The following is a 23,927-nucleotide window of genomic DNA, read 5'->3' as shown; positions in this document are numbered from 1 at the left end:
ACTACACAATTCCTACACAGAATTTGGTAATGAAAAGTAACACCAGCTCATTTCAGATACCAGGAAAATGAATTCACAGTAATGTTTTTATTTCTTCTCTTGTGCTCGTTGTTCTTCAGTTCTCAGAGTTCTCCTATCAGACAGATAGGGAGACCTTCTGTGTTTGTGTTTATCCTTGATTTCTTTTGTTGAGAAAGTTTTAGTTTCTGTCTCTTTTTCAGTGATTTTCCTAGAGTTTTCCTAGAAATTGCATTTATCAATTCCTAGAAAACTGATTTTACGGTGAAAAATGAGTCATTAATGTCATCGATCTTTTCTCCCCAGAAAGTTTATAGCGAGGTTTTATCACTATGATGTTATGTCAATGGCTGATACAGTGTCAAAACACACGTACATATGTGTATATATAGTGTATATATACTGTATATATTACTGTGAGCCGTATACAGAATGCAATACATCATCTAAACTGAGTAGAAATCTTGGAAACCTTCCAGTACACGACAAGACTGTGGACAAGAAAAAGCACCAACATACTGCAACAGAGTATTCCCTCTGAAACAGAACATATATTATATTTTGGACATGAGTCAAATGAACACTATGTACCTACGTAACAACAGAAGCAATTAGACACGTCATTTTCACCTGTTCGTCAGGGTGACAGGGCTAACAGGTTTGGGCAAGTCAAGGAACTTTTGTTACAGTTAGAAGGAATGGTTTTGGTTGTCATTCATGCACAGGAAATTCCACAGAAATTAATACTTTATTTTACTTTATCCTAAAATGTACTCATATGAGCTAAACTACACCTGCTGGGCTATTTCTATATGAAACTGCCTATATCTTTCAAAGTAAGACAAGTTCCTCTCTGTGCACAAATAGAGCAAGTCATTTGCGATTTAAAGGAATTGTTCGACAAATACAACTACGGGCACCTCTAAATCTCACTAATCAACACCTTATATCCCGTTATATAAACCAAAGTATAAAACCATCAAGTTGTGGTTTTACGGGTGGTTATGTGGCAGACTATTTCTTGGCTGTTAGCTGTGACTTCTTGAAGTTCTGTCATCGCCATCAGTGGAGACTCCAAATATAACATGTTATTAACAGTAGGCAACCTTCGGGTCTGAAAAGTGAAGCCAAAACGTAAGTGCTTTAAACTTGCATTCTTTCTAATAGCCAACAGGGGGCGACTCCTCTGAAAATGAGCCTACTTCTCACTTGATTCATTACCTCAGTAAACATTGTAAACATGAGTTTATGGTCTCAATTGCTTTTTTCAAGTCCTCTTCAATACAGCATGATGTTCATTTAGTAAATTATGGTCCCATTAAGAGTCAAACAGACCATAAAGCAGGGGATGCTTTAGGGCGTGGTTATCTTGTGATTGACAGGTCGCTAGCTCGGCATTGTCCAGTCTGGGTGTTGTCCGTGTTTTCGTCTTACAACTTTAACCCTTTCACAGTGTGTTTTCGGTTTATCAAAGTTAATTGTAACATTTTGTTCTTCTAAAAATTGGTATTCAGCGTTTGATGTACTTAGCTTCACCCTCTCGTGTCACTTCCCGCCTCAAGACCCATCTTTTCTCGTCTGCCTACTCATAGCCCCCCCCCCCTCCCCTTACCCATTGTCCGTGTGTTTGTATGAGAGTGCGCCTGTGTATGTCGTTTGTCTCACACCGTTTTCCCCCCGATAGTGTAAAGCGTCTTTGAGTTCTTTAAAAGCGCTATATAAGTTGAATGAAAGTTGAAACAAGATGGCGACGGCTAAATCAAAGAGAAAAGAAGCAAAGAGACAAAACTCCTGTGTTTTTTTGACAACAGCTGCTGCCGCCATTTTGGACTGAAAATGCTTATTATGTATATAATATTTTATTATTCAACACAGGCCATTTCAGTAGAATATGACAACAGAATAGAAATCATTTTGTTTTACTTTTGTACGGCACTTTTTAGGTGGACGTTTTACTGGTGTCCGGTAGTCGTTTTCAGTCCAAAATGGCGGAAGAGTAGCTCTGCTGCACGGTGCTAACGTTGTAATGGAACAAAAAATTTAATTTTACTTCTTGGAAATATACGTTCTTTGGCCAAATAACAAAATGGCGATGGCCAAAATGCTGAACTCGAAGCTTCAAAACAGCAGTCCACAAACCAATGGGTGACGTCACGCGGTGACTACGTCCACTTCTTATATACAGTTATTAATGAGTAAGCTTTAGAGGTGCTGGTGGGTGAATGTTATGTACTGAGCCATGCTAACTGTTTCCCCCTGTTTCCAGGCTTTGTGCTAAGCTAAGATAACTATTTGCGCTTCATATTTACCGGACAGATATGAGATTGGTATCAGTCTTCTCATATAACTCTTTGCATTAAAAATTGCTCCATGTGTGCAAACTTTTCCCACCTCAAAAGGAACAGGCAGTAGTTTGATACAGAAATAGCACCACGGATTTAACATTATGGGCGCATTTTCCAGCTTATATTTTAGACCGAGCAGAGTTTTCATTTCTGTGAAAGTTCCCGTTCGTTAATGAAAACCAAACACATTCACTCTAACCTCAATAAAGGTCCCTTCACTTGCACAAACTTAAATAAAATTGAGCTTTTTTACGAGAGTCTTTACGCTAAGCAAAGCTAACCGGCTGCTATCTGCAGCTGCATATTCATAGCAAACAGATTCAGAACGAGAGTAATATCAAATCTTCTCATCTACCTCTCGGCAAGAATGTATTTGCCAAATTAAAAACATGTCATGACACCGTGCTTGTTTATTAAATTATAACTGACTATTGCTTTGCCCTACAAAGAGGTGCTGTTACTGTAGGTAATGATATCTACACCACAGGGCCAGATAAACATCAGTTACAGTTGAGCAATGAGAGAAATATTGCTTATTCTGTTCCAATCTCAGCTGTGAGGAAGGATATTGGCAAGTGACAGATGAAAGCGCAAGTACCTCTGGACAGCTGTTTGATTCATTCTGGATGTAACATCGATCCTGTTGTTGATGTTCAATCATGGAGCCATAAAGTAAAAAAAAAAGAAAAAAAAGGGCTCAGCTAACCTTCTCGGGTTTGTGTAGCTGATTTGTCAGAGCAGGGGGTGAAAGCCGATGAGGGGAATTTACTCACTGCTCTCCTCTGTTGCCTGATCCCTCCTCAGCTCCTCCGGTCATGTGGACGAACACGCCGCCACACATATGCACACATGTGCACACAAACCCACAGTGAACACGCACGCACAAACTCTCACACACCCCCTTTACGCACACACACACAAACACACACCCTCTAACCTCACTATGGTCTCACACAGCAGGCCTGCCATAAATCAATGGGCAGGATCGTGTCTGCCAGTTAGACTAAACAAGAGCATTTGTGAGGATTTGCTCTCACCCATTAATCATCTTGACAGCTTGAAAAACACATTTCCCCTTTAATGACTGTATTTGGATAATCAGCTCTGTTTCCCTTCCCACCCTCTCCCTGGCTCTCCCTCCTATCCCCTCCCCATTTTCTTCTCTTTTTTTTTTGCCCCAAGCGCCATCATCGACACGAGGGTAACTCACTACTCGAGGAGCAGAAGGTGGAGGAGGGACCGCGGAGGTGAGGGGAGGGGTCTTTCAACGTCCAAAAGAGTTCTCCGAAAAAAGTAAAAATAATCACGCTGCCTGTGGAAAGAAATTGTTTGTTTTTTACCCTCACTCAACAAACCGCAAGGTCTCTGCTAATATAAACTTGTGTATGCGAGTGCACACGCTCACATTGACACGGTCCTGCTAAATGAAACAGAGAACTCATGGATGGTGCAGAGCTGCAAACATTAACCATGAACGTCTTAATGTGTGAAGGTTGTCAAGAAGGGACTTAAAGACATAAACCGACCCTGCGATGTGAAAATGTGACACAAAATGTTTGTTGTGAGATTAGTAGTTGATTTGACCATGAGCTCCTAGATGATGCAATCAACAGACCCACCTATATAATTTAAATGCAAAGCCACAAGGCTAAAACAAAATGAGTGACTTTATTTCAAAGGTCCCTCTATTGTAAAAAGTTAGATTTTCAGGTATTTTATAATATAAAGCAGGTTTAAGTGCTATATAAATACTGTGAAAGTATCAAAACGCTCAATATACGGAGAAATACACACAGCCCGTATACAGGAATTGCGCTTTTGAAACAAGCCGTTAGGATTTCTGTCCATTTGTGATGTCACAAATATACAATATTTAGACCATTACACGGTTTTAAACATAAACATTCTAAATGTGTCCCGGTTTATTTCCTGTTGCAGTGTATATTAATGACATCAGCTGACAGGAAGTAAACATGGACCAAAGCTGTGGCCTAGCAACGCAATTCCGTTGCAATTCCATTGAAATGCACTAAAATGGAGCGTTTCAGACAGAGGGTAAATACAGGTATGTTCAGACAGACAGTACGAGGAAAATAATGTGTTTATTGAACATTACAGCATGTAAACATGTTCTAGTAGAAACATAAAATACAAATATGAACCTGAAAATGAGCACGATGTGGGACCTTTAAATGTTTTAAAATAGAATTTGAAAGTGTATCATTAAACTTGTTGTGCTTTACTGCTAAGTTCAGTGCTCGAAGTGGGCTGGTACGCACTTCTACATTTTACTCCTTGGCGTACTGTGACTTTTTCTTGAGTACCGGCACTTCTCACAAGCTGCCGGTACTCTTTTCTGCCCTCTCCATATCAGGTTCTCTGGGATATTCATAATGGTGATTCATAACGGCGCAGTTCAACGGAATGGCAACGGAATTGCGTTGCTAGGAAACAGCTTGGGGCCATGTTTACTTCCTGTCAGCTGATGTCATTCACATACACTGCAACCAGAAATAAACTGGGACACATTTAGAATGTTTACGTTTAAAACTGTGAAATTGTATAAATATTGTAGATTTGTGACATCACAAATGTACAGAAATCCTAACGGCTTGTTTCAAATGCACAGTTTCTGAATACGGGCTATGTGTCTTTATTTGTGGATTGTGTGTTTTGATACTTTCACAGTATTTATATATCACTTAAACCTGCTTTATAATATAAAGCCATGAAAATGTCACTTTTTACAATATGGGACCTATAAAGAAATAATAAATAAATAGGAATAAGTCACAAGAGATTGCTGATACCGGCCGATACACACGCCAACATGTGAATAAGAGGAGAACTGGCACTTGTTTTTTTCCACTTCAAGCACTGGCTAAGTTTAAGCTGAACTCGAAGTGAAAAGATAGTCGAAGGAAGTAGTCAAAACCAAACTGCATGTTTAACATGGCGGGTAAAAGGATTTCTGTCTAATTTCTTGTCCGTCTGTCTATTCGTCTGCACTGCAGGACAGAATCTCAGAACACCTCATTACGTTCACAGTGAAGGAATCAGGCCACTGTGTCACACTGGACCAACAGTGTCCAGGGACTCTGGAGCTGTCAGTGCAGCACCTTAGGGAGACAAGGGAAGCTGAAAGAGAGAAAGAGTGAGAGGTACTAAAATCTCTTCAGTTTTAACAGCCTTTTCTTTGAGTTCCAGTTTAGCTAATTGAAAGGATTGAGAAACTATTCCGATACTCAACATTTGCCCTTTATTTAAACCCGCGGTTACAGATTTTTTTTTGGCCGTCTGCTGTGGCTGAAAACAATATGATGAAGAGTGAAAGTTGTGGCCTGGTAAACCAGAACAATGAGCTGAAAGATGCTAAATCACTCAATACAGCTGAGGGGGAAATCTGGTCGCAAGTGCTTTTAGTGCATGTTCGTGCATGTGAGCGTGCATGACTGGCTAGCTCACCTCCGCCGCTCTGCACTGCTCTTATATGGCGGTTACGGCTGATAACGCCGTTAGGACCAACAGCGTCGTCGCAGAAGTGTAGCACTCACTCTCCGCTTCCCTGCCTGTTAGCGCTGTCAGCACTTATTTTGAACTATTTAGCGCTCTTAGCACCGTTAGCTGTGAGCCGCGGCTCGCTGTCGCCATGTTGAGAGCCATTCAGAGACAATAGAAATGACTCCTAAGCTCATATTTAGCATCTTTAAGTATGTTACATCACGTAAATTTAAATCTTTTGATTTCACATGGGACGCGAACAACGGTCCCCTGGCTGAAAGTCATGTGTTTGTTTGACACGTCCATCCACTTCCGTTCTCTTCATTACACTGACAATTATCAGAAACGTATTTGTGATGCGTTACAAACAAAGGTAATCCTGGAGTGATAATGCAGTTTTGTTGTATGGAAACATAATTCTGGGTTCTGTCACTGCAAGCATTGAGTAATTACAGTATATTTACTGTAAAACTGATCAATATAAAACAGGGAAATCCTTAGAGTGGCACTGATCAATAACATTAATGGCTTTTTCCTTACTGATATTACTTTTCCTACTATGACACCTTTACTTTTAGCTACCTATTTGAACCATTCATCCTTTACTTTTAGCTAACTGTTTAACGTTTTAGCCATTACCTTTAGCTAACTATTTGAACCATCTATCTATTACTTTTAGTTAATTGTTTTAACCATTTATCTTTTACTTTTAGCTAACCTTTTAACCGTTTAGCCATTACTTTTAGCTAGCTATTTTAACCATTATGCATTACTTTTAGCTAACCTTTTAACTGTTTCGTCATTATTTTTATTTAACTATTTGAACCATTTATGCATTATTTTTAGCTCAAAATGTCTGCTATGAAAAGCTGCATTTGCACTGATTTTATCATGATAATAAGTATTATTGTTGATAGTTGCGGGTTTTATGGACCCATAATGGTGAAGTGCTGTTATTTTTCCAAAATGGGAGGACGAAATAAAACTTAAGACATAGATACCTAAACAACTTGATCATTGAAATATTGTAGCTTATTTTAAAAATACAAAATCATTGCTCAGCCCAAGTGTAAATAACCATTGTTGTAATATACACAATTCAATTCCCCGTTACACAAGCTGAGAAACACAGCTCATTTGTATTATTGAGTGAATGTGTTTTGTATACAGATGTGTAATGCATACAGCAAGTGTGTGTATGTGTGTGTATGGGCCGTGTGTTGACATTTGGAATAATGTATCTGTTTGAACAGTTGTGTCTGGATACCACACAGCTGAGTGATGGCGGCGCACAGACACACTGAAGACTGTTTGTCAGCTGAAGTCACACTCAGCTGTCTTTCAGCTAACAAACATCTCATGTGTGTTAAGTGACTGAAGAGAGAAAGTGTGACATCTGTGATTTTTTTGAATGCTTGGCTAACTTCAGTTTACACTACACACAATTACACTCGCATAGTGATATGGGCAATTTATGGGTAATTTAGCCGATTCCAAATTACTTAATCAGCAATTTGCTCTTGTTTCAGTGGGGACCATTGTTGCATTTCATCCTCCCTATTCATTTATCTTCAGAAAGGTACAGTCTGCCTTAATGTGGCTGCAATAATACTGCAAGAAAAGTTAAGCATCTGATATTTAAGTGGAGATAAACTGTGTATCCTGGCCTGCAGTGCAGCGGATAAGATGAGTGTAATCATCATAATGGCAGCCTCTGAGTCTGGATGCCCATCCAGGGAAGACATAAAACAGACATAAGGCCCATGATGCTTAAAGTGAGTACATTATGACCACAGGCCGTCCCGAAGTGGAAGAAAAAAAAAAAGTTGTCAATCAGAGCATGAATCCCGACCGTCTGAGCTGCTCCTCGTTCCCCGCCAAGGCACGTTCAATGCCGCGGACGCTCGTGGCATCTTCGCCGGCGATCTCCCAGCGCGGCAACAAATGGAATCCAGCTGGACACGCAGTCCAAGTGCTATTAGCAGTGCACCGTACTGTAATTGAAACGTTCATTTCTCCACCGGTGGTTAGGGGCGGTATGTCTATTAACGGTGCTCACTCACACCACTGGAACTTTGGAGAGACCACAGCGGCTCTGGGCAGCTTTCCATGTCGAGGCCAAGTGAGGTTTGCCAAGGTCAGGGCTGGCTGGAAATTAAATCAAATGCACTATTTCTCTATCTGTGAAACTGCAGCTGAGCTGACAGTCCTTCTTTGTTACCAATCAATAAATGAATCAACCCAAAAGCTGGAGTTATACGACCAATTAGATATTAGGTACATTTTTATTTGCAGTCGACGTGTTAGACTTCGGATTCACAGTGCAAAATAAATATATAGCGGGGCCCCATTCATTCCTATGAAAGTTGCTCAGTGGTGCATGATGCTAAAAACCTTGACTTTCCGCGTATAAAATTACCCAGATCTTCCGGCGAGCTTCCGTGTCCATTGGGCACCATAAAGAAATCATTCTTCGTTTCCTTTAACTCCCTCGGTGCAGCCTCAGTCTGAGTCTCATTCACATGAACGGAGGAAGAGAAATAACTCTGGATTCAGCTATTACTGCATTTTCCAACTTTTATTTACCCTAATGATTTAAATAAGGGCTATTCACTTGAATGGCCTAGGTCTATGGGAAAAAGTATTTTTGGACCCAATGACACGGAAGTTGCAGGACCACCGTTTGACATCTACATAAGATTTGCTTCAAAACCCGGCGCTCTTCCTGGGGGCTTGCTTCCTATACCCCCCTACTTCCTGCACACTTGCTCGGACCACACCTATCTTCGGACTCGACCTGCATTTTGACCTCAGCTACACACTTGTAAAGTTTCGTGACTGCATCTTGCACGGTTGTGACGCTATCGCGGTAACAAAATCTGTCGACGGAAATATAAACACCTGGCGAAGTACTCGAAATCACTTCTGTGGTAGTTCCTGATACAGTAGGTGTCTCCAAGGCCACATTTTGCCATGAATCAGAATCAGGTTTATTTGCACAAAGTACATACGTACAAGGAATTTGACTCCAGTTTTATCCTTCTCTCTCTATGTACTTACACAGAAATAGAAATAACAGCTAGGAAATAGGACAGCAAAGCTGGACAAATAAAGATGAGGGACAGACATGCACACAAGCAGCAAAGAAAAACATGTGTACATATGAAATTATATAAACATATCTAAAAGGCACCAATAACCACCAATAAAATAAGAACAAAATGAAACAAAACAAAACATTTACACTAGGTCTGTCAGTTGATTAAAATATTTAACCGCGATTAATCGCCTGACTGTCCATAGTTAATCATGATTAATCGCAAATTAATCACACATATTTTATCTGTTCAAAATGTACCTTAAAGGGAGATTTGTTAAGTAATTAATACTCTCATCAACATGGGAGTGGACAAATATGCTGCATATACAAATGTATGTATAGTTATTATTGGAAATCAATTAACAACACAAAACATAATATAATATGACTTGCCCCAAACTGCATGTGAATATCATAAAGTGGGCATGTCTGTAAAGGGGAGACTCGTAGGTATAGAACCCATTTTCATTCACATATCTGGAGGTCAGAGGTCAAGGGACCCCTCTGAAAATGGCCATGCCAGTTTTTCCTCGCCAAACTTTAGCGTAACTTTGTAGCATTAATTAGCCTAATTCGCAACAAGCTATTATGACACGGTTGGTACCAATGGATTCCTTAGGTTTTGTAATTTCATATGATACCAGTATCTTCACTCTATCTTTAAAACTACAACCTAAAAATCTCAAGTTGCGTTGATGTGTTAAGAAATTAGTGGCGTTAAAACAAATTTGTGTTAACGTGTTATTATCATGTTAACTTTGACAGCCCTAGTCTATATACAAGTCAAGTTCTCTGGATGTCGTAAACAACACAAACAACACATGATGACACACAAACAGACTCGCAAGGTGAAAACAATACCAGCGTCGCTCGCTGTCGTGGCTGTAAATATCTATTTTAGGATTGGTGCCAATGAGTTGTCCAGGACTGTTGTTATGAACTTGGCCTAATTAAAAGACGGCGATCACGCACAGCAACTGGTGTTGCGACACATTTCAGCCCTGAAGGTTAAAAGGTGACTAAGCTTTGTTTAAAGGCTTTAAAATAAATTACAAGACAGCATTGCTGTTGTAAACCTCAGCATCATAATTTATTGCATATTCAGTAATTATAGGCATCATTTACTGTGTCATAGAGCTGTCAATGTCTGTGGTTACTGACAAGGGTGGAACTGATTTAGATCAGATGCCAAAAACACATCAGGCAGCATCAAAGTGCAGCTCGCCGCAATAATTAAATCTTTCTGCGGCTGGGAGGCGTGTCCGCGTGATTCAGGCAGGAAGAAATTCTTTGTTACATAGGTCAACATGTCACAAGAGTCACAGGATCTGTTTACTGATTGACTGCGGGTACTCTTTGGCTGTACTTTGCCGCTAAAAATAAAGGGACTGTTTGTAAGAATCAGAAATTGCTTGTTAACGGCAACACCTGTGGCCGTTAAGTCAACGAAAGTCAGCGTCCTGTTGCTCGCGCTTGTGCTCGCTCTACATAGACATGAACGAGGATTGCTCAAAACAGTGAGGCGACACACGTCAGCTAAAACCACAATATCACATTATATTTCAGCTGCTTGGAAGTAATGTTAGCTGACCAGACGAAGGTCTCTCCATGAATCAATGCTGATACTGTGTTGCCCTGCTTCAGACTCCCGTCTTCTGCAGTGTGTAGTGTGCGCGCCTGCACGTGAGAGGTGGAGCGAGTGAGAACGAGCGCGGTGTGTGAGTGAAGGCAAGCAGGCAGGCAGAGCAGCATCGACTCCGGCCCTGGAGACCAAAGCTACGGTCTCCCCTGTGTCTTTTGGCTGCGGTCGGTGGGCTGAAGCAGGAAGAGTTGACATTGTTTTGCAAGACGGGCTTCACTAGATAGAACTTTGCGGTTTTGGTGCTTCCGTGTAGTTTGTGTTGGCCACAGGTATGGGACACCGACCCGATTTATACGTGTAAGAAGTTACAAACAGTACCTTTTAAACAAGTCTGGCCTCATTTCACCACAGAATCAAAATGGCCGCAGCTCATTGAGCTCAGAGTGGCCGCCGCAGCTTTCCATAGAAATTGCATGGCAGCTCACCGCAGGCCGCACTTCGCAAATATAGACTAGTGGCTAATGCTATAGTATAATGGTGGCTCATGGTATGCTCAGTCTAGTAATTCAATTTACAAGACAGGAAATGATGTTTGCATATATGCCTGAACTGAACAGGTACAACATCAGAAAAGGAAGCTTGTGACTGTAACATTCTAAATTTAGTGACACCTTAACTCATCTTATAGCTTTCTTGCCGAGAGTCACATGAGAAGATTGATACCAATCTCGATATGTCCTTTTTAATATAAAGCTACAGCCAAGAAACAGTTAGCTTAGCTTAGCATAAAGACTGTAAACGGGGGGAATGGATTAACTGAATTAGAGGTTTAACGTTTTAATTAGTGAGCTTTAGAGGTGCTGGTATACCTTTCGACAGAGCCAGGCAAGGTGTTTCCTCCTACTTCCAGTCTTATGCTAAGCTAAGCTAAGCTAAGCTAAACAGCTGCTGACCGTAGCTTCATATTTAACACATATATGAGAGTGATATCAGTATTCTCAGCTAACTCTCCATAACCATTATTCCCTTGAGGTGACGAAAATTGTAGTGCTTCTAACATATATATATATATATCATGGTATTTCTAAGGCTTTTTATACTGAACAATTATGATATATTCGGGTCCTAGTAGGAAAATGTAAAAACTGGTACAACCAACTTGGCTGCTTTTTACAATGCTATTTTACACTCAAAACCAGAAGGCAACAAAACACGTACCATTATGCTACAGATTTGCTCGTTCAGAAAATTGTACAGGGAATTCCTTCTAGTGCAACCTGTTCTCACTACCAACTTGTCAAATAGGAAGCCGACGCACGGAGACACCCTTTAGCAACAGTATGTGACAAGCCGGGCTTTCAGCTTACTCCAATGTAAACCCACCTGCGGCGGTCGGTGAAAGTGGCGTCGTATTAATAGCGTGAGAGTCCACTCAAGGTGAGCGGGCGAAAGGGGTGGTGGATGGGTCAAACAAACTCAAGACTTTCAACCAGAAGACTGGTGTTCGTGTCCCGTGTGAAACTAAAAGTAACGTTGACTTATTTTGTCACGTCAGTCTTTAGTCACGTGACTAGTCCGTATCGTCAGTCTCGTGAATCTCGTTTCGTCAGGGAAGCTTCGGTTAACTAAATCTAACTAAGTTTATGTGTTGCCTAAACCTAACTTCCTGTGAAAACGGAAGTTTATTTTGTAAGGACACTATGCATGTAATGAGCATATATTGACACGTTTTCATGTTTTGTTATTATAAAGCAGGCTTAAGTCTTATATAAATACTGTGAAAGTATCGAAACGCTCAATCCACAGGGAAATACACATAGCCCGTATTCAGAAATTCTGCATTTGAAACAAGCTGTCAGGATTTCTCTCCATTTGTGATGTCACAAATATACTATATTTAGACCCTTTACACAGATTTTAACGTAAACATTCTAAATGTGTCCCAGTTTATTCCTGGTTGCGGTGTATGTGAATGTCATCAGCTGACAGGAAGTACATATGGACCCAAGCTGTTGCCTAGCAACGCAATTCTGTTGCAATTCCGTCGAAATGCGCTAAAATAGAGCGTTTCAGACAGAGGGTAAATACAGGGATATTCAGGCCGACAGTGTGAGGAAAATAAAGTTTTTTTTTAACATTACAGCATGTAAACATGTTCTAGTAGAAACACAAAATACAAGTACGAACCTGAAAATGAGCACAATATGGGATCTTCAATATGTTAAAAATTATACTTGTGTATAACCAGGATTTTTAAGTGACATTTGCCAAGCTTGCAGAACCAAAAGCTGCACACTAATGAAAAGGAGGTTAAGTTTTGTTTATCCTCTTATTCCTCTGGTCAAGGGCTACAGGTAATTGCGGGAGGAAGTCGCTCCGAACGAGCACACAACCTGCTCGGCAACCTGGAAGTCTTTAATGCTGTGGCTGTTATTGCTTTCACAGCGAGCGTTACAGCATGGCCGACTGCAGACGTGAGTGAGGAGAGGAGTTGAGGGCAGGCATGTAAAATAGTCAGTCACAGGGTTTATGTGGAGAAATAAAGCAGAGATTGTGTGACAGGCCCTGATGAGGGATGTGTTCACGCCATCTGGGTTGCTTTAACACTGCGGTCACTGTTGGATGCCGAAGGCTCTGTATTGTGTCCTGATGTTAAACACAGAGGTGGTAGTCATGGAGTTGAGGTTAATGTTTTGTTCTGGAGACACAGAGAGAGGGAGAGAGAGAGAGAGAGAGAGAGAGACTGAGTACCCCTCTCTCTCTCTCTCTCTCTCTCTCTCTCTCTCTCTCTCTCTCTCTGTGTCCTAGCTGTCAGCAGGGATGGTGAGCCGGGGTAGAGCTGGCGTCTAATTGAAGAGCAGCTCCACACCCTGTCGTCATTAATCACCAGGCCTGTCAGCCGGCTGCTCAGGACCTCACAGTGGCACTCTGCACCGTCTCTGCACTGACGCACAGAGGGGAAAATATTAGTCCCCCCCCCATCACCATCACCATCACCATCTCTACTGATACTACTTCTTTGATTACCACTATCATTCTCATACCATCGCTTCTGTAACTATTGCCACAACCACACGACTACTACCATCCATACTTAATAAGCGAGATATCTGTTCATTAGTGAGCTTTAAAGAGGACCTATTATGCTTTTTCCCTTTCTTTTAGTGTGTTATATAGTTTTTTGTGCATATAAAAGGTCTGCAAAGTTACAAAGCCCAAAGTCCAGGAGTTGCTCTCCCTGACAGAAACACGGCTCCTGAACTGCCTGAAAGGCCTCGCTAGAAGTCCTGCTTTTTCTTCCGTAACGTGGTGATGTCACCAAGTAACACATTTGCTCAACGGCTAGTTTAGCACGCTGTCAAACAAAGCTAGTTAGAGCGGAGCTGGAGCAGAGTCCGAAGATTTTGGTTCGGTTGACCAATCCCAGCAGTGGGCCAGCTGACCAATCAGAGCACACTGGGCTTTTCGGGAGGGGGGGAGGGGGGTGCGTTTCAGACAGAGGGTGAAAAGAGGTACAGCCGGTATGAGAAAAGTAAAGCGTTTTTTGAACATTAAAGCATGTAAACATGTTCTAGTAGAAAGCCCAAATACAAGTTTGCAACTGAAAATGAACATAATAGGTCCCCTTTAAAGGTGTGAGTAGGTGGATTTTGTTAGTTCTGGATGGAGCAAAGCTAGCGGTCCCCCCCCCCCCTTTTTTCCTCTTTATGCTAAGCTAAGCTAACCGGCTGCTGGCTGTAGGTTCATATTTAACAGACGGATATGTATCGATCTTCTCATCTAACTCAAGTTAGAGTGTAAGACAGTAAAAGAGAATAATATATTGCTCTGTAACAGTGACCAAAGGAAAACAAGTGTAGAAGAGTTTAGGCAGAAAGACAGTTGTTGCTGTTGCGTGATAAGTTCAATGAAAGCTTTTGGCTAGAAAGCAATTATTTCCTAAAATGCTAAACTTTTCATTATGAGTTGAACTATTTTGTTTGTACTTAGTAACACACACAAAAATCAGTATTACTTTTTTAAGTGAAATGGTACTTTTTTTGCGTTTGTAGATATTGTCCCCTGAAGAAGGTGAAAAAGCACTTTAGTGCCAATGGAAACGCTTTCTATTTGTTCGAGAAAAAACCCAAAATAGTATAATTAGGGCTGTCAAAGTTAACGCAATGATAACATGTTAACGCAAATTTGTTTTAACGCAACTCATTTCTTTAACGCATTAACGCAGCTTGCGATTTCCAGATTGTAGCGGGCTCAGTTTTAAAGCTAGAGTGAAGATACTGGTGTCATATGAAACTAATGAATCCATTTGCACCAACGCTCCAAACATAAGCTAAATTGTGGAGAGGAAAAACTGGCATGGCCATTTTCAAAGGGTTCCCTTGACCTCTGACCTCAAGATATGTGAATGTAGGAGGAATATCTGTCATTGTTTTGTGTTGTTAATTGATTTCCAATAATAAATATATGAATACATTTGCATAAAGCAGCATATTTGTCCACTCCCATGTTGATAAGAGTGTTGAATACTTGACAAATCTCCCTTTAAGGTACATTTTGAACAGATAAAAAAATACATTTCTGATTAATCACGCTCAACTATGAACCATCCTGCGATTAATCGCGATTAAATATTTGAATCGATGGACAGCCCTTAATATAAGACAAAATTACTTTCGCAATGTACTCAGCTTTGCAGTGTATTTTGGCAATATGTACCTACACCAGAGCCAGACAGATGATAACTCCTTCATTTTAACAAATTGATGACACTTTTGGGGGTTTAAGTCTCCAGAAATGTCCCTGAGGTTTGGTGCTTATTTGAATTATTATTTTATTTATACAGTATTTTTTATAGCCACTGAACTCAACTGTTAAAACTGGAAGATTTTGCACATTGCTTTAACATATTTCGTCATTTTTTCAGAACGAAAAAGACAGGACTCAGAATTCAGTGCCACCATCCGTGGACAAAGGGTTGGGGCTGAATACACATACTTACACACACACACACACACACACACACACACAGCCTCACACAGGCGACAGAAATGGAGTGTGTGGGTGTTGACTCAGCTGCGAGAGTGTGTGTGTTGTGTGTGTGTGTGGGGGAAGATAGATGGAGGAGATTGATGAGCGCGGGGAAAGGGAGAATAGTGAGGCATTTGATGAACGAGTGTAAACTGGCAACAGTGGAATTAATTCCACCTCCCCGACAAGATTGAAAGTTCTCCCCTCTGCGTGACCTCCAGCCTGAATCATCTTCGCATTCAAGCCAATGTAACCAATTCTCTATCTACAGTTTGTAAAAGGGCATCCCAGAATCCACATTCATACATCTCAAAAAGCCAGATAGCACTGTATATATATATATATTTAACCCTACTGTATGTGTGCACAGATTTCACCTGTACTTCACCAACACAACTTTAGGGGGCAACACAATCCAGTGTATCTGCAAGTTACAAAGAAATATGTGCAATACAGCATTAAAAACAGAATATCCTTGACCTATTTTGTCTAGACTACTTTATAAACTCCATCAAAAAAAAAACAGCGACTAGAAAGTAAGTCTGTCCTGTTCCAGAGAAGTGCCTGGCTCCAGCTTCTAAAGAAGAAAAAGAAGTCCCAAAGAGCTCCCCAGAGCGGTGATCAGGGCGCCGTGACCTTGCTGGTGTGGCAGGGGCTGGATGTGGTTTGGGAGGGTCATCCATTTTGTTAATGGTCCTGTCAAGTGACACCTGTGCTCGCCTTTCCCCTGTCTGGAGTGCTAATGAACCGCGAGAGTAGAGGAGTCTGGGAGTCGGGGTCAATAGCCGCCTCGGAGACTGCAGCCTCTCCGCTCTGTGCCACCTACAACCTGACAGCCAAATAGAGTGGAGACACGGACACATTACCGAGGCCGAAAAACACTCTAATGGCAGCGGCGTGGCTTTAAGATGGACCGACTCCTTCCCCTCGAATTAGTATCTAACAGCTCCGAGTGGAGAACGCTGACTTCGGTTAAACCGCAGCACAGCAAGAAAATGGCATCAGGACGGGAGGCCTCCATCCGTGTTTGTGGTTCCTGTAAGAGAAGCCCGCTCTCCTCAGGGGGAGATGTCAGCACTTTGATGAATATTTCTCTATTAACCGCCTCCCATTGTCAGCCCTGGCCTTTTGTGTTGCAGACCAATCCGTCAGAGCGTGAGGAGATCCTGGGTCGACACCTCCCTCAGGTCATTATTGAAGTCCCAGTGACCCAGCGGCCACTCCACGCAGCCATCCACTCTGCTGAGGAGGCTGTTTTCAGGCCTCGCAAACAAGAATCAGCAATTAAAAGCTGCACTCGCAACAACAAAAGCGAATGTGGGTGATGGAGAGAGGAGGAGGGACGGGGGGTCCTCAGAGACGAGCTAACAGGGCTAACGTGACCCGGCCTGCCCTCCTTGGGACAGCCCTGTCAACTGATATGAGCCATGAATTATTACACATAGCCACATATAGCGTGGCGTAATGATAGATGGATCTAGATAAGTGCAGTGCAGCAGTCTGGCAGGATTTACTCCATCCTCTGACGTTAGTGACAAAATGCTACTATATATAGCAAACAATAAGGAAGAAAAAAACAAGATAAAATGCAATCATGTATCATTTATTTAACAAAATAAGACCTTCCCCTGTTGGTCAGATAGCACAGCCATCATTAATTGTTTTTATTTATCTTTTTTTTTCATCTTTGTACCATTTGTGAACCCAACTCGCTGACCCCCAGGTAAGCTTGAAAAAATATTACATCTTTGCATATTTACAAATAAAAATAATGGCATTGTTCAAGATAATTCTCGTGGACATGCAATTCTCCAGAGTCTGAATAAGATGCAGAAAAAAACCAACAGCCAGAGAGGAAAGGAGATGAAAAGAGGTCCCCAGAATAAAGCTTCACAGTCCATCTTCATCGTGGTGCAAGGTTTTTATTTTTAGAGTGTATGATAGGCATAATGGTACTATACTTAAATCATTTTTTCAGTTAGAATATTTCAGAACAATTTATTTGGACAGCAAAATTTCCCCCCCAGAGTTGAATACCAAGCGCTTGAGTGAAAAATAAATACAGACTTTCAGTTCTGGGAGACAGATATAGAGAAAAACAAAACAAAAATCAAGACTGCTGTAATAATCCCACAATTCCATCATTTTCAAGCTCTGTGTCCTGCCGCCTTTAATCACTAAAGTCTGTTGGTTCTGCAGACAATCCATCGCAGGGTGAGCGCCAGTCACAATCCTGAGGCTAACAGGTGGTATTCCTGGCAGGCCAGGCCGTCAGGCATGGTGCCCTGATACCGGTGATGACCCCAATCTCAAGAATCCGTCTTCAGGGCCGCTCTGGAGAGTCCAAGCTGGTGCCTGCAGTCTGTGGGCGTCAACACTATTTCTGATATCACTGGTATCCGAGGGCTGAGGCCGAGCCCAGTCTCTGACTATAGAGGGCATAGGGGGAGTAATAGGCCGAGGAGGGGAGGGAGGTCATAGGAAGTCCTGGTGCTCCGGGCAGGTGGGATTTGCTGTAGGGGTGGTAGCGAGCCATCAAGCCAGGAGAGCCTCTGAGGGAGAAGGAGCTGGGCAGGGTACCCGGGCTGCTGTGTTGGGGCAGGTGGAGGTGGCAAGAGGCTGTCGATGAAACAGATGAAGGGTAGGCCGACAAAAGCTTACTGTCCACCATCCCGGACAGGGCTGTGTGGGTACGCAAGTGGGCTAGTAGCTCCTCTGAGGTGGAGAACCGCTTGTCACAAGGACCTGCGACAGACACCCAGTTGCAGGCATGAGGCTGCGGTTCGTTGGGGAGCATGAAACCGTAGGTGTAGAGGGGGTGGGACATGGAGGGAACGGTGCCGGAAGACAAGGAGCTGGGGTGCAGGGAATGGAGGTGGTGGGAGGGGTAGACCAGGGGGAAACCGGACTTGAGGCTGGAGGAGTCGTGGACGCAGGTGGAGCAGTTAGTTCCTCCCAGGTGGGCTGCATTGGGGTAAGTCAGACAATACGGGTCCCGACATAAGCCCTGCATCAGGGACGGAGGTGAGGCTCCAGTGAGCGGGCTGGAGCTGGGATGCTTGCCCGGAAGTCCTAACCCCAAGCCAGACTTGGTATGATCCAAGCCGGGAACAAACTGGGAGGGGTAGCCGGCGTAGGCCCCCACGATGGAGCCGTGGTAGCCCATGGAAGCGGGAGGCAACGGGAAGACAGAATGTCCGGGTTTAAAAGGGGAGACGGGGGCGATGTGGCCGGAGCCCAAGCCAGGCTGCGAGGAGGACTGTGGATCGGCCTTGCTCTCCGGCCGCGGGCTGCTGGCAGAGCTGGCGTTGCTGGAGTTGGCACTGGCCCGTATGTGGCTGGAGTTGGCCAACTGAGCCCCATCCATCCCTGACTTAGCTGCATCGGAGTCTTTTTTGCCAGCGCTGTTGTTATTACTGTCCGAGCTGGACTGCTCTGAGCTCCCCGATTTGTTGTCCGTGTGCGTGGCCTGGGAGTGTGACGGGGGCTGCGTGGAGGGGGACTGGCTTTGTCTGTGGGTCTGGCTCTGAGAGTGCAGGGGAGGAGGGCTGGAGCTGGGCGACCGGGAATGGGGAGGGAAGGATGGACATGAAGCGGCGCCACTGCTGGAGCTTCCATTTGGCACCCTGAAAGCTGCTTTATCTGAAGGCCCCTTTGTCACCAGAACGTCCTTACGACAGTCGCCTGACGACTTGGAGTAAGGCTTGAAGCTGGACTTGTCCTCCAGCGACTGGTGCTGCTCTCCAGACTTGGAAGACCGGCTGGACGATTCCTTGTCTGAGGAAAGGGAGGCCAGCTTGGAAGAGGAGGGGGGGTCTGGTTTGCCAATTTGAGAGCAGGTCTGGGCCAGCAGGGCCAAAGGACTCTTCTTGGCATCCAGCTGAAAAGGAAAAAAAGAGAGCAAGATGGTGAACAAACTGTTGAGTTGATTTCATTTTAGCATCAGAAGACATATCAGAATTATAATATGGAATCATTAAAATATTATTCTGGCTATGTATTTCACTGGCCAAACAATATACTAATTATATACTAAAAACTCCAGCAAAGCAGCCCTGGGTATTTCTAACTGAATATGAACAAAGGAAGTCACAGGATGCAAAGTTGAAGCAAAGTTAAAAAAACAAAGACAGAAAGAAAGAAAAAGCTCTCATAAACATTTGGAAAGAGAAAATTGTAGTAAAATAAACAGCACACATTACTTTTAAAACATTACATTATCTGCAGTAATTTGACATTTCTAAACTCTGGTTTCTCTGGTGAACTTGCCAACAAATCGCTGTGCGTAAAATGGCGCATATGCTGGCATATTCATCACACTCAACCTACGCCATAGACTTCATATTACCTGATTAATATTAGAAAAAAAACAGACATCAGATGATACTAACAGATATTGGGAGACAGTGTAATTTATTTTTTTATTAACTTACTTCAATGCTGAGTGGAGCGGATGTGAGCGGCTGGAGATACTCCGGGTGCAGCAAGTGGCCGCTGTGCGCCGTCAACATCTTCACGATCCGGATAGGAAGCCTTCTAGCCTGACGAAACGGATCCGTTAGAGGACTGAAAGTGAGTCTGGAACCGGACGGTCTCTCCGCTCCTGTCCGGTGCTGATCACCGTTGGTTGGGGACTCCGGGGAATGTCTGCGTAAAGGCGGTTCAGGTCCACCGGGGGGATCTCTCATCTGGATCAGGCTCCGAGGAGCGACGGCAGGATGTAACGAGAGGACGCACGGTGGAAACTATCATTGACCAGCACGTTTCATGATGACTTTAAACAGAAGAGACAGTGCGGTAATCCGGAGGGACGTGGAGCTGCGCAGTGCGCGTCCTCCGTGTCGGACCCAAGCTGTCTCTCTACAGAGGAACAAACGGACCAAATGTCATCCTCTATCGGACTCTTCAATATATCACCCGCTAATGAGTCCTATATAATCCTTTATCCAGGGTTGAAGAAGCAGGAATAGAGCAAAAACAAACAAAACAACACAAGTAGTCGCTGCTCATCAAGTGTATATAGTGAATATCCCGCAGTGGTTGGTGTGTGTGTGCGTGCCAGTCCTCCAGCGCGTGTCTCTGTGTCCCTCTGCAGCAGCCTCACACTACCTCACTTCTTCCACATACTGACGACTGGAGGGAGGGACTTCAAAGCGACGAGCCGCCGTCCAATCACAAGTGGCCGCATTCATAATCAGGGGGCGGGACAACGGGAGGGGGGCGTGGTCTGTTTTCTGGCCTCACCCTCATACCCGGGATGTACTGTATGGGTGCAAATCTGTGTCACTGACCTCCATAAGCCACAGGCAAACTAAACACAACAAATATAAATACTGGATCCAAATTTGACATGTGACGAGACTAGGGCTGTCAATCCATTATAATATTTAATATCGCGATTAATTGCAAATTAATGATTTTTTTATCTGCTCAAAATGTACCTTAAAAGGAGATTCGTCAAGTAAATAATACTCTTATCAACATGGGAGTGGGTAAATATGCTGCTTTATGCAAATGTATGGCATATATTTATTATTGGAAATCAATTAATAACAAATATTGTCCAGAAACCCTAAATATGCTCAGATCACAACATGGCAAACTGCAGCCCAACAGGCAACAACAGCTGTCAGTGTGTCAGTGTGCTGACTTGACTATGACTTGCCCCAAACTGCATGTGATTATCATAAAGTGGGCATGTCTGTAAAGGGGAGACTCGTGGGTACCATGGATGTATAAAGAGAACTGGTTACAGCGTTGGAGGCGGGCTCCCGTTCAATCCTATGAGAGTCGCTCAGTAGCGCATGAAGTCAAAATTGCTTGACTGTCGAGTGATAAAGTACCCGGATCTTCCGGCGATCTTCCGCATCCATTGGGCCCGTAGAGCAGGCGCGCTACCATTTCCTCCCAACTCCTTGCTCCAGCCTCGGTCTGGGTCTCATTCACATGAGCGGAGGGAGGAAAATAACTCTGGATTCGGCTATTAGAGCATTTTACAACTTTTATGACCTAATGATTTAAATAAGGACTAATCAAGTGTTCGTACTGGGGAGTTGATTTACCTAAAAAAAAAAAAAAAAAAATATATACAGACGTCTCTTTCCCCAATGTAAGTCTAGGGGAAAAAGTCTTTTTGGGCCCAATGGCATCAGGTGATGGACACGGAAGTTGTAGTACCACCATTTGGCCACTACGAAAATTTTGCTTAAAAGCTCGGCGCTCTTCCTGGGGTCTTGGTGGGTACCCATAGAACCCATTTTCATTCACATATCTTGAGGTCAGAGGTCAAGGGACTCCTTTGAAAATGGCCATGCCAGTTTTTTCCTCGACAAAATTTTGCGTAACTTTGTAGCGTTATTTAACCTCCTTCGGGACGAGCTAGTATGACATGGTTGGTACCGATGGATTCATTTGGTTTTCTAGTTTCATATGATACCAGTATCTTCAAACTTTAAATTCATGAACATTTCTGGTATGTTAATGACTTTATTGCATTATTACTGTGACGGCTACTGGGCTTGATTCAATTTCTCCAGATTAAAGCTAATTGACATGATTCAATTTCTCATGTATTTTGCTGATGACATCTTCTGTTTTTGCATTGACAGTCACACACTCTAATTTACAAGAATTAAAGATGCATCAACACTACTTAAAATGTTTTTCCCAGCTTTTACAGAAGCATAAAACAGAGGAAAACAAAAAATACAGTGGAGTTTCGTTCTTGGTTGCCACATTAGTAAGCCCACTAACTTAATTTAATTTCCCATAAAGAACAACAAGCTGTGCCTTATGGGGATTTCCATCCCATTTGGAACGCCTCTTGAACTAATCAGATATTACAACACTCTCTGTTTAAAGTAGAGTCATGGATCGTTGATTATTGGCTAGAGAAACCAGAACAAGCCTTTCCTCTGAGCTTTAATAGGTAAACTTGTTTGACATTTCACAATACAGGGCCGGCCTTATCAAACTGCTCTGCCATCAGCCTGCTCCTCCACTCATAATGGCTGCTGCCATTTATCTGCAGCTGAGCGGAGGATGAAGTCACTTCAGCCTCACTCAACGGCGTCACTGTTTGACCTGTCATCATTAGGCTTAGCCGTCACTCGTCGCCTACACACCGCCACTCACGCTTCAATGACCCGCAGAGATCCGAGAGTATGCGAAACGCGGACGTGCACGCTGCCGGGGCTGAGCGCGGCACAATCTCCTTTTGAATCTGTCTGTTTGTTTAAAACTGTCTGTCACCATCTCGGGGCCGAGACACATAAACAGGTGACGCATATAACAACTGCCTTCTCACTGTGAGATTTAAAGGTAACGCCGAGAGCTTATTGGGGGATTTCAAATGTTGCTTTTACGACACAGGCTGCTAGTTAAGTCGTGCGGTTTCCGATAGCGCTCTTGTTTGTCACACAGTCATCCACTTGTTAAAAGGGCGAGTGGGTAAGTCGCTGCAGTGTGGGTGGAGTTGCATAAAGAAGGGGGGGGGGGTTAAAAGGAGACCAAAGAGGAGGGCATTGGGAAAAGCCAGACAAAAGGCAGCGAGAGAATGAAACAAGGGAGGGCCCAAACAACAGGGAGCAACTCCTTTCATGTGCCCCCTTGATGTAGGCTGGTAACAGCTGTTTTGGCGTGTCGATGACTGATGGCTGTTTCCTGTTGTGGATATTTTAAGAGGACAGCTTTCCCGTTAAAGAGGCTTCCCAGCATGTCCAGGTCCCGCTGGCCCTCGGGCCATTTCCATGGCTGTATCAAAGCAGTGGGTTTGGCTGGAACAGCAGCCAAACAAAACCCCCAGGATGAGGCCGATAGGGGCCGAGGAGGAGCGAGGAGGAGCGGACCCCACATGCCCCTGTGATCCTGTGATTTATAGAGCCGTTGAGGCCTGTAATGGACGCCATAGCTCTGCGGCGGGGCCTAATTCATCCCCGTGTTGAAAAGCCGGCTGACTCCAGAGTAAATATATAACGCTGACATTAGGCAGCCGAATTCTTCAAACCCTGGCTCGAGCGAATCCTCGTCTGCTCGTTTGTCTCTCGCTCTGTTTGGAAGCGCCGAGGTGTTTTGCGGCACACGGGGGGATTAGCGTTGTGTAGATGCTCCGTGTGATTGTTTAATGAGGGGCTGACATTGATGTGAGCTCATAAGAGTCTTTTTTTTCTTTTCAAGTTCTACAGGCCTTCACTGGTGTCAGCCAGACTCTGACAAGGTCTGGCTGCGTGTAGTATACAGTACAAAGAGAAGGGGAGAGAAATGATAAAAGCGCCAGAGAGGCAGAGGAGGGAAAACGAGTGTAAATAACTCCTATTTAATTATCTGTGACTGACTTATGGGGTGTGTGGAATGG

The 23,927-nt window shown here is 43.4% G+C and overlaps 1 protein-coding gene across 1 annotated transcript; it reads right to left on the bottom strand.

Annotated features, from left to right (window-relative positions):
• Positions 1–17,162: 17,162 nt before the first annotated feature.
• znf703 (zinc finger protein 703) lies at positions 17,163–20,702 on the bottom strand. Its single transcript, XM_074637219.1, has 2 exons — positions 20,008–20,702; positions 17,163–19,454 (listed from the first exon to the last, which is right to left on the bottom strand). The coding sequence occupies exons 1-2, from the start codon at positions 20,260–20,262 to the stop codon at positions 17,964–17,966; spliced, it is 1,746 nt and encodes a 581-aa protein (XP_074493320.1). The 5' UTR covers positions 20,263–20,702; the 3' UTR covers positions 17,163–17,963.
• Positions 20,703–23,927: the final 3,225 nt, after the last annotated feature.

This window comes from Sebastes fasciatus, chromosome 6 (assembly GCF_043250625.1).
Source record: "Sebastes fasciatus isolate fSebFas1 chromosome 6, fSebFas1.pri, whole genome shotgun sequence".
NCBI lineage: Eukaryota > Metazoa > Chordata > Actinopteri > Perciformes > Sebastidae > Sebastes > Sebastes fasciatus.
The sequence above is the reverse complement of the archived record's forward strand: the minus strand, read 5'-3'. Positions and strand labels throughout refer to the sequence as shown.

Coding starts and splice junctions, on each gene's coding strand:
- znf703 (XM_074637219.1), bottom strand. CDS start 20,262: ATGAGAGATCCCCCCGGTGGACCTGAACCGCCTTTACGCAGACATTCC. Junction 19,455..20,007: donor CCGCTCCACTCAGCATTGAA/GTAAGTTAATAA, acceptor TTTCCTTTTCAG/CTGGATGCCAAGAAGAGTCC.